We start from the raw sequence: 11,602 nt of genomic DNA on the forward strand, positions 1-11,602 counted from the left end.
AGACCGTCTTCCCTATCTTATTCTTTGCTACTGTGTCAAGCCTTTCCCCCTAGAGTAATCTTCACGGTCAGCTTTTCCGCTCCCTGATGACTTTGCTTTGATTAACGGGGAAAGACTCTGGTTAGGATTTTGGGAGCAGCACTGAGCACCAACATGCCAGGTCAGTTCTCATTCTCCCGCACTCTGGCCAAGCCAAAGAGCTACAGGCAGCACTAAGTTGCCTGCCACTACCGAAGCGGAGGTACCTGCTTGTATCTGATTGAAGTCTTGAAGGCTACAGTCACGTAGTTCAAATAAATGCCACCCAGGCTCAAGAAGGCGTTGACGACGGCCTTTACCCAAGCGTCTCATTCACCATGAGCAGAGTGGGTTTCCCAAGCCCCGGTTACGTCAAATCCAGCTTACAAACCTGTTACTGTCAGTAATGCTGTTAAAATCTACCTGAGGTTTGTACCTTCCCACAAAGTTTGCTAGATGGACTTTTTTTCCAGTCTTTGAAAAAGGTCATGTTCAGCACAAAGGAAGCACGAAAAGTTGCAGCCTGTTAAGTGTGTATCACATGGAAACTGGTCATATGAACATACAATGTTATGCTGGATTCAACCATAACAGCTTTTTTTAGCTAATGATAGTAAATCTACCCAGAAATTTGAGTAATATATCATTTGAAACAATTACACTCTAAACATTAACAACTTAAACCTGCAAAAATTTATCCCCTAATGTGTAAAAAGCAAACTCCATGCAAAACCCATAATTCCACATTAAACAAAAAGAAAACACAATGACATAAATTTCATACTATCAGTGATAAATTATAGGATACATAAATCAGCTTAAGGCATTTCCAAAGGTGAAGCTATCAAAAGTTTTCTTAGATTATGACGAAAAGTCTGTGAACAAGCCTATGCATTCCATAAGGGAAAGCTGTTCCTACGGCCAAGTAAAGCACCATCATACATCAGAACAAAACTCAAACAGGTGTGAAATTCATGTCTGAATTTTTCCAAAACCCCAGATTTATAGGTTAGAGCATGAGTTCATTGTAAGTTTCTTGCTGTTACTTCTTACTCTAAAATCACCTTAAAAATGTTTGTTTATAGTATCACAAGGAATTGGAAAAGGGATAATTTTACCACTTCTTCCTTATTGTCCTGGTTTTTCAAATGTACCTCTGACACTTTCAAAATAAAATATTTGAAGGTTTTCCTTACCTGTATTGCTAAACCTGTATATTAAAGGATTTAAAAAATACAGTTTTTGTTTTCCTCTCAAATGCCGTTTATAGTTAGTATTTCACTCAGTTTGGACAATGAACTAGACTGCTCAGCTGAGTTTTTCAGTTCTCCTATACCAGCACAATGCTGTTACGGTTGTGTTTCCAGTGCTGCAAGGAAACATTCAAATAACGAAAAGGTCAATTTTCAGATCTTTCCATTATCTTTATTTGTATGAAGTTTTCAAGGCCAATCAAATAAAACCCAAGCTTGTCATTGCAAGTTTTCTACCTTTACTTCAAAGCACTGCAACACAGGCATTTAATGGAGCACTAACCTATTCTGTTCCAATTCCACAGCCACTCAAAAGCAGAACGTTTAAGAGTAGTAATGTTAGACCCAAAGACAAAACCTGGCTTTTAGATTTAGTTCTAGCTGTTAATAAGTGTCTTAAGAAATTACAACACGTCCTTTCCTAGTTCTACGCAGAACTTCCAAAAACGTAAATCGCACTGCCAGCTCACAGAAAAGTCTCTTCAGAATATCATCATGTTTAAAGGAAAAAAAAACCCAAATAAAACAAAACTTAACACAAACACCCCCTAACTCCCCTCCACTTACTGTGCAGCAGTCAAAAAATATGCTCCATTTTACATGTCTAAGGGGAATTTGAACACACACACACAACTCCTTTACAAAAAATTGTATTAAATGGACTCAGAGAAAAAGACCATGTAACAAATCATTAGAAGGTTCATTTGCTGTAAAGCACAGAGCATAGAAACTCCTTCCTTCGCACCTTTGCCACTCAAGTTACAGCAACTGTATGAAAAATTTTGCTCTTTTTTATGACTGGGACTGGACTTTAAGTTGGGTGTTTCTTTAATCACCTGGGAACTCTGTTTCATCTTATTGGCATGCTACAGCTTCATGATTTCAGAGTAAAAGCTCAACAGAGAACCCACTAGCTTCAAGTGTACATAGCAGATGTCCCAGGAACAATTCCCCAAACCAATATCTGAATTCCTTGTGACAAAGCTCTAGAGCAAACCAATGTAACACTGTTGTTCTCACCACAACAGTTCAAGCAAAACAAAGAAAACTACATCTGTGTGAGACTGCCTGCTCAGATTTCTTTAAAAAAGTTTAATTATCCAACTTACTGACTATGGGCAGGTTGCTGAAGCCGACACCTATATTATAATGAAAATTTGCATAATCTTCAGCTACCGTCTTTAAAAAAAAATTTGACTTTTGCAGTTCAAAGACATCTCCTCCAGCTAAATGCTTCTCTCTCTCAAACGGGTTAGAGGCCCAAGTTAGCTTAAGGTGTACGGAGCACACATCGAGGTGGTGCCACCTCTTCCCATTGCGTTTCAATACAGGGGTTTTTGGGGGACCTCCCATTCTAGCTCTGCTTTGAAGCACGATCACAAAGCACAGTGCTCTGGCTGCAAATCAGAACTTGAGGGCTGAAGTCAGGCTGGAACGCTAACAGCCAGATTTATCCTGTATGTAGCATACCTGGGGAAACAGCTACTCCAGACTACCTTGCTGGCAGTTTCAACCTAAAAAAACCCACTCAAGTTCCTCAAACATTAAAACACAGGTGTAGCTAATTTTTGTGACATTAAATTAGAATCTTAACCTGAAAATATATACTGGCTAGTGTCCAGAAAACAGTTATTTCTAGGGATTCAAACTGAAATAAAAATGTTGTGTATGACAGAAATGTGATTTTATCAATTAAATTGCTTCAAGTACTTGAAAGAGATAATGAACTAATTTTACAAGTTACATGTGTAACATTCAATTATATTCTTCGCACATTAGAATCCATTAAAACAGTGAAAAATACACATCCCTGGCAATGACAGTATTTACATCTAAGCAAACTTTACATCTGTAATTTAAAATAACTTGTGCTTCTTTTGAAGTTATTAGTTTTATCTATAAAGCTGAAATACCCTTTGGGTGTCCGCAAGGCTTCTCACAGACTACTCAGTATTTAAAGACACAATTGCAATCTTAAAGTACCACACTTTCCAACAAGCACATGCTGACTAGCAGCATGCTGTATAGGTATGTGAGAAGTCAAACACAAGACCTACATCCCCCGTTCACTTATCTGGCCATCTGTTTTGCTTCCAAGCTCTCAGGCAGGGCACCATACCTAGCAGGAGCATCTGCCCACAAAACATCACGGCAGCTCTGACCATTAGCTGGCATTTCTGGACTTCTAGGCCATGGGGAAATAATATCCATCCACCATAGCGATGGTCAGGAGGTTTGGCGTGTAGCGAAATGCCTGGTGGTAAAAAACAGTCTGAAAAAGGATCAAGCTCTAGGGAGTGGGAACAGTTCACAGGAGACACAAAGAATGCCACTGAAAACAAAAAAACCCAACCAATCAAACAAAAAAACCCCAAACCCAACACAACACTACAAGAGACTTGGACAATGAAAACTACGCCTTAGAAAATGCCTGAACTTTCCTTGTTGTCAGATGAAGTTTTGCATCTTTCTGTATTCTAAAGAAGAGTGGAAAGAACAATCAGTGACAATATTTGACATTTATTTTAGGTGACTTGCAGATCAAGACAGCATTGATATATCTATGCTTTCAGTTAGGGGATGACAGAAGCAGGACTTGTACAGGCGGGCTCTCGATAAGTAGGAGTGACTATGAAGCCAGCAGGAAACCCCTTCTCTACAGAAGAAAAAAAAACCCCAACCAAAAACCAAACAAAAGCCCCTACTGGGATTAAGAGACCCTTACAATAAAATAGAACCCCAAAATATCTTCAAAGGCCTTTTGATATTTAGTTCAAAGGCTGTGGTTTAGGTTTTGTCAACAAAAAGCATGACAAACAGCCTTGGAAGAACCACCTACAACAACGTTACGTACTATGACTGAAATAGAGCACTTTTATTCCAGTTGTGATCAAATTTCATCCAAATAAAGGTACATTCTGAACAAAGAATACCTCCAGAAGGACTACATCTACTTAACTAAATCAAGTCAGCTATTTGAGAAAAACCATGAAGCACAAATTGCATTTAGATCAGCCATCCAAAAAACTACCCCGAACACTAAGGGTTAAATTTTAAGAAAAAGGAATTAACAGGTATTTATTATAAAACAGGGATGACTGAGGTAAAAGCTGCATTTTTATAGGCTAGATAAGAAAAACTTTGTCATAAAGCCAAATAATCTCATAATCTACAATCTTTGTTGGACAAGAAATTGCAGCGAAATGGCTCTAAAAGGTTATTTAAGTCTATACAACTCAACCATTTGAAAACATAAGAAAACTAGGTCTGAACCCGAGTAGAGAAGTGAGGCATGGCGAAGTTCCCCGTCAGGGGTTTATTCCTGGAGCTCACCTAGGTCAGATGGGTGCTAACATGAGCCATCGGAAAGATGCTTCTAAGCCCTGCCTACAGTGAAGGAAACAAACAAAACCCCAAATATCGAGCCAGCAGGATCTTGCCTGCACCATAACTTTACGAGCGATAAGATGATACCGGTTCAACCGAGATGATATTTGAACTTTCTGGAGTTACTTTGAAAAAATCTTCAGTGCAAAGTGGGTACAGAACAACCCAGCTTCTGAAGCCACGGCACCGTACAGCCAGAAACATGAAGAATCAGAGGGACAGGTGGAAGATAAAGCCAGGAGCAGCACGGCCCTGGAAGCCAGCAGCGGGGCCCCTCAGCTGGGGCACTTCAGGTCTGCAGCAAGTAATCAGGGCCCGAGGTATGGGGTGGTCACTGTACCGCAAGCCTTGTTCATACACTGAAGTGAGCTATATCCTTTCCACTGTGGATGAAAATTGACGGTAGCCTGGTTTACGTGACAACTGAAAATGAGAGCTGTGGTTGTAGGGCACAGTGTCAGAATGGCTCGTTGATGCTGGAAGAGATACATCTGGGGGATCCTCACTCCCACAGACAACTTACTGAGTTAGATGACTGACTTCAGTGGTGCTTCTGGCATTTACACCAGGGAGACTTCTGTGAAGCACCTCCAAGATCCCCACTAGTTACGGAACATTGTGGAAAGACCGCTTTACCTAAACCTTTATGAGGCTCAGCCAATGGACAGGTTAAAGCAAAGGTTGCCAATAACCTATGTGGAGAACAACATCGTTAACGACAATGAGGAGATGAACCAGTACTTGGGAACGAAGGAAATGCTTTATCAGATATACCTCACTGGGATGAGACATAACTAACAGCAGTTATAAGGTAGTGCTGACCCCCTTCAGGGGAAAAAAAACCCCAACCCAACAACACAAAAAACCCACAACTGTGACTAGCAGTTATATTCAACAAGGATGCTTTTGCACCTTTCAAAGCAATCATAAAAGGAATGCACACCACAAACAAAGGTGGAAATGAAAACCAAACCAAAAGTCAGTGTGGTTAAATGATAAGCTTATTTGAACAAAAGAGAAAACGTCAGAAGAATCAAACTTCAATAACTCAACAAAAAGGACATGCAACAATAGCTGGTAAAGTGCAAGACACTTGAAGTGAGTTAAAAAAAATAATAAAAAAAAATATCTAAGAGTCAAGTACAATCTTACTATTTTAGTTATACATGAGCTTCAGATTACCATAGGAAAGTAGCCTTAGAGAGACTCCAGAGCACTTATTAAAAATGTGTAAGTGAAGCATAATACAGATTAAGATAATATTTAAGAACTAAAGTGAGAATATTGGGAGATATCTGCTCTTATGAGATGAGAGGGACAAGCTAATGCAGGTTATGACTGAAGGTTGATCTTTTACCACTTTTAATGTCTCTATTCTAGTTCATCCATCATCTTTTATATGTGTATTGAAAAATAAGAGGACCAGAGGTGAGCAAAGAAAAGAGATCAGTCAGTACTAAGAAAACTAAGGAGAGCACATGCAAGCAACTGAATTCCTATGGAAGCTGCACATTATCAGCAGAGATGCTGTAAATGACCACGTCCACATTCATTTAAAAAAACAGGTCAAGTGTAAGCACTAGAACTGAATGTATTCTAAATTGCTCAGAGACAATACAATGTTTAAGAAAAGGTAACACTTTACAGCAGATTTCTTTACCACTAAAAATTTCTGTGCGTTTTGCATCCAAGATTATAATAAAGAAGATGACAAAATGCCTTATGTTTACTGTTTACACATTTGCGAATAGTCAGCTGTACTGCCTCATGTACTGCTACAAGTTTCCTGTTCTTTAAGGAAAAAAGAAAAACATTTACCTTTTCAACAATGAAAGTTGCAATGATTCTGGAAGGGGTTACTTTCCAATAATTTAAAAATTGGCTGAATTCTGTATAGTTGCAGTGTTCCTTTACAGCAATGATGACTCGGGGTTTGTAACAGGACTGTGTGACTGCAAATCAAAACTTGGAAGATAACAAAACTAGGTAGAGCGAAGATTGCTTCTTATGAGGACTGTGAGCCAGAAGTTTGCAATGCTTTTCCACTGACAGAATTACAGGAGGTAAGAGAACACATTCATACCCCCACCACAAGATTTTAACTTAAAAAAACCCCACCACATATATATACATACATGGGCTACTGAAAAGAATATTTTGGAGTCATTAAGTACTAGTCGAAATCAATAACCTAAAGAGTACTCATGTCTCTTCCTTGCATACCTCTAGCCTACTAAATAAAGAATATACAGGCTGTCAGAGCCTGCAATAAACACACACTCAGGTGCGTGTATTCAGAAGTAACTGCTCTCCTACCTCCATGCAGAGTAAAAGAAGTCATTCGAACGACAAATACTTAAAATTCAACATGTAAGGCATACAGAGTTAAAACATATCTTTTAGGCTTGCTTGAGGCATCCAGAAAGAACTGAATTCTGAAACAGATCTCATTTACAGTCTAGATAGCAAGTCAGTTCCTCCTATGGGGTAATTGCATGGCAGTTTATTATAGCTATGAGCTTAATTATGAAACATTCCAAGCAACAGTAATAGATTCCATTGGTAAAAGCAAAATAAGCTATTATTACTTTAGCGAACAAGGTTCAGTCCTCATTTTGATAGCCTTTCCCCACTTGCAGCTCATGGTCCATCCCACCCAGGCCTGGCACACGCCAGTCACTGGGGTCTTCCGACTGCTGAGCTGATCCTCCCAATACAGTTTCAGACTACACAAACCCTGGAAGATTTCTTGTCTGTGCGGAAATAAAGAAACACGGGATAAACAGAGCATTGGGAATCAAAGAGAAAGAAAACGGAGAGGTGGTGTGTCAACAACATCAGACGAATGAGGAACTCAAGGGCATGGACCTTTTTCCTTGGGAAGCGCAATGAGTGAACAGAACCCTCACCGTCACAGAGGGACGAGACTGCAGGGACTTCTTGGTATGGACACATCATGCAGCATCAACCACGAGCTTCAAGGAGCCTGCTGATGACCCCTCACTTGCAGCTTTCTAGCAACAAGGATCTTAACTTCAAATGCTTCCCTTTCTCAGTAATACTGAGTCACGAGCAGAAAACTTTACTATTAAAAGTGTCACTGCTATACTGGACATTCACACAAAGAGGTTCCTCCCGATAACACCACATTGATGAATCTCTTGAAAGTCTTATGATCCCAAGAATTAAAACGACTGCTGTTATTTATCAGCAGGATGCACACATACCATACCATGTGCCCACACCCAGGCTCTGAAGGGATGGCATATAATACCCAATACACAGGAGGAATTATACTCTTGAGGGATTTGGAGGAGCTCAAGAATACGCAACAAAGTATACACAGGAAGAAAAAAAACCCCCTAATTGATGTAAAAACATTTATCTTGTTATGGGGGTTAGAGATAAAGTGGACAATTTGAAGGCCAGCTTCAAAATTGTGGAGTGCTTGTACAATTCAGTAAGCCCCAGTTCATAATGGAAGCTCTGGGTCCAGCATGTAGCAAGTCTCTGAAATTCACCCACTGGGAACTATTCCTACCTAGAAATACCCAGTACACTAGAAATTAGCATGATACTCGGCTGTTTTTCAAAAACAGCTTTTGAGATTTTGAAACTAAATATCTGATAATCTTGTCTGATTTAAGAGGAAGTGTCCTATGATGTGTCCATAGACAGGGAAACAGTTTAGAGGGGGCGAGGCCGGCTTAACTGTCAACATAGGCACTAAACCAGTAACCAGTTTTCTCTCCACACCAGATTTCCAGCTGTAGAGAACTGGGACACTGGAGCTAACACTCAAACTAATGAGTTGTGACAGATATGACCCTGAGACACCAGAACTTTTTACTCACGGACAGCTGCCTAAGCTAGGGTTGTACAGTTTAGGGTGGTCTGCACATTTATTTTTCTTTTTCCCCCAAGCTGTTTATTTCCACATGACTTTTGTCACCAACATTAGTTTGTATGGATCAGCATCTACTGCGATAGGATCACCAAGTAAGCCTCTGAACCGATACATGTTTTTTCTCAGAGTCTGAATGTTAAATACAGACAGTACTGCACACAAACAGATGCTACAATTCTGATACAGCAGAAATATCTTAAAAAACCCTAACACACACATAAGATCAATTCTCATTTTTGTTTTAATTGCTAGTAAGAGTGTTTGGTAACTCCTGTAAAAAGCTTAATGTTGCAAACTACCAGATATTTTAGTGCAATTGTTACTGAAAGTGCTCTCACTAAGTGTGTTTCATTGATTAGGAAATGCCAGTGCCATCCAGGGAGAAGATAAGTGATGTTTGCTCATATTACCTAACAAGATAAAAGAAGCTACTTGTTTAAGCGTTGTTGTTCAAAGATGCCGGAGTTCCTAAGATTTTGAAAAAAGCATACAGGAGGGGAGACAATTTGAATAGTCCTAGCAAAGCAAAGTAGACAATTCCAACTGTTTTTAATATAATACAAAATGCTCCTAGCTGCCACAGAAAACCTCATCCAAATGCAGTTTCTAACTGGGAAAAAAAAAAAAAACCCAACCAACAAAAAACCTAAACCCAAAACCAACTCGGGCCTTTACTTGACCTCTAAGATTTCTACCACTCCTGGAACGTTGCCACACCATCTTTCCTATGAAACAGCAAACCTGAAGCAAAGTGGTCATCTGTCATCCCAGCGTTCCTCACTACCACTAATCCTAGAGCAGATCCAGTGAAATTAGGAAAAGCAGTGTGCAAATTAGGTTTAAAATAGACACCATTTAAACCCAGGCCTACAGTATTTAATGTGATTAGTCTCAGACACGGAAGAAAAGTGGATCTTCCATGTTTGAGTAAGTTTGATAATGAACACTTAAACATAGTTCTTAAAGAGCACTGTAGCTAGATTAAGCCCTTCACGAAAGCAGTTTTGTGAGCCCTCAACAGCAGTGGTAGGATGCTCTGACTGAGCTGCTCCGAGATTTATCAGCGTCTTCCGGGGTCTTCCAACACACCTTCCCAGAAACAGCAACAACAAACGTTAAGAATTTCTTTGCAAAAAGAGCATCTTTATGTAGCGTCATGTAATAATAATATCACAGAGGAGCTGGGACTGCTACAACAGCACAAGCGAGCAATCGGAGCACACTGTGAGGCTTGTACTTCGGTAGTTAGCCGGTAACAAGACCTGGCCGTGACATGGTATTTGCTTTTTTTCAACCCTTCTATTTAGAAGCCGTCGTCCCCCCAACCCATCTGAGGGGTCAAATCTTTAAAGAGCTGTAACACAGTAAATGCTTTATAGTCAGGACTGTTACTGTAGTTTTGCTGAGGGCACCAACAACCTCTTTGGCACTGCAACGCAGCTCCCGAAGGCAAAAAAGTTAGTTTCTCAGCCTGGGAGACAGCCACAGGGTGCCTCCGTAGGACCGGACTCGGACGCTGGCTCTGCCCAGCGCCGAGACGCCGTATTAACGCTCCCACTAACGCAACGCTGCGGGAGGAGGACTCGGGCCTGGGCGCACTCAGGCACGTCGAGAGCGTCTGGGTGGGAAACCACCGGATCGGAGCGCGGACAGCCAGCGCGCCCGCACTTGGCCGTTGCCGTCAGGCAACGCCGTTTTCAAGTAATTTCCCGGAACGAAGGAAGGGCTGCGAAGCGCGGCTCCCTGCTCTGGGCGAACACCTTGCCTGGCGAATCTGACGCCGCGATGACCAGAAACTAAGCCGAGGACCACAAAACAGGCGCTCTGGGGCAGCCGGCGCCTCGGAGCACTCTGCACCACAACCAGGCACGGAGCCGCAGGCGGGCCGCCGGCCGCCGGCACCGTTTCGCCGCCCGAGCTGAGCGAAGCGGGAGAAACGAGGCACGGAAAAACGGAGTCACGGCTCTGCCCGCTTTCCACCCTCCCGCCCAGGCGACATGTGCGCCCGCTCCCGTCCCCGGCCGGGGAACGAGGGAGGGAGCGGGCCAGAGGATGCTCGTTGGCGGCGGCGGCGGCGGGGGCGGGAGGCGCCCCCCCACCCCCCACCCCACCGCCCCCACCGCTCCCGCCCCTCGCGCCCTGCCCTGCCCCGCTCCGCGCCTGCGGGACGGCGGCGCCCCCCTCGCCCGCTTTCACTTTCTTTTCTCGGCCGGCCCCCGGCGGCGCGGCCCCGGGCACCCCGCGGGGCAGCGGGGGGGGGGGGGGGGGGAAGGGGGACAGCCCCCCCCCCCCCGGCCAGGCCTCCTCCACCGCCCCCCCGAGGCCGGGCACCCTCTCTCACGCCGCGGGGCGGGGAGGGGTGGGGGGCGACCTCCCAGCCCCCGCGCAGGGGAAGGGAGCCGCCGGCGGCGACGGAGGACGGCCCGGCCCGGCCCGGCGGCCGGAGCGCCCCGGCGCCAGGCCCGGGGAGTCCGGTGCGGCGGCGGCGCCAGGGCGCCCGCAGAGGTGACCCCCTCCCGCCCAGCCGTGCCCGCGCCCGCGCCCACCTTGTAGGAGTCGGTGGCGAGGAGGATGTTGAACTCGGCCCCCGCCGCAGCGCACTCCATGTCGCCGAGCCCGGGGAGGCGCCGCCGCCAGCACGGACAGGACTGCGCCGCGCCGCCGCCGCCGCCGCCGACCAGGCGCTCGGTGCGGGGGGCGGGGGGGGGAGCGAGGAGAAAGGGGGGACGGGGCGGGGACGAGGGGATTACGGCCGCGGGGCGGGGACCGCGCGCGGCTTCCCGCACCGCTGATTGGCCGCGCGTCTCCGCCGCCGAAGGCGGTGCCGTGAGGTCACCGGGCGGGTGGGGCGGGGTCAGGGCGCCAGGCAGGCTCTGATTGGGCCCGCCGCCCGGTCGGTGCAGGGGAAGGGAGGAGGCGGGGAAGAGCCCCTTGCCCGCACGTTCTCTTTCACTGGGTTCCGGGCGGTAGGGCGGGGGGGCGGAGCCGGCTCGGTGACGCCGCTGCGCGGCCGGTGCGCACTCTCTCGCCATTGGCC

General features: G+C 44.8%; 1 protein-coding gene across 5 annotated transcripts in view; it reads right to left on the reverse strand.

The window, feature by feature from the left end:
• NAMPT (nicotinamide phosphoribosyltransferase) overlaps positions 1-11,252 on the reverse strand; it is a 30,725-nt gene extending 19,473 nt beyond the window's left edge. Inside the window, exons 1-3 of one of the 5 annotated variants that reach the window (XM_049813714.1) lie at positions 5,182-6,584; positions 1,215-3,525; positions 455-541 (exon numbers count right to left, since the gene is read on the reverse strand). In XM_049813714.1, the coding sequence (XP_049669671.1) occupies positions 455-508 (54 nt within the window). In that variant the 5' untranslated portion in view covers positions 509-541; positions 1,215-3,525; positions 5,182-6,584. Of the gene's footprint in view, positions 1-454; positions 542-1,214; positions 7,213-11,111 lie in introns of those variants that run through there. The other 4 variants (XM_049813716.1, XM_049813713.1, XM_049813712.1 and 1 more) reach the window with 4 other exon arrangements.
• Positions 11,253-11,602: the final 350 nt, after the last annotated feature.

This window comes from Accipiter gentilis, chromosome 11 (genome assembly GCF_929443795.1).
Source record: "Accipiter gentilis chromosome 11, bAccGen1.1, whole genome shotgun sequence".
NCBI lineage: Eukaryota > Metazoa > Chordata > Aves > Accipitriformes > Accipitridae > Astur > Astur gentilis.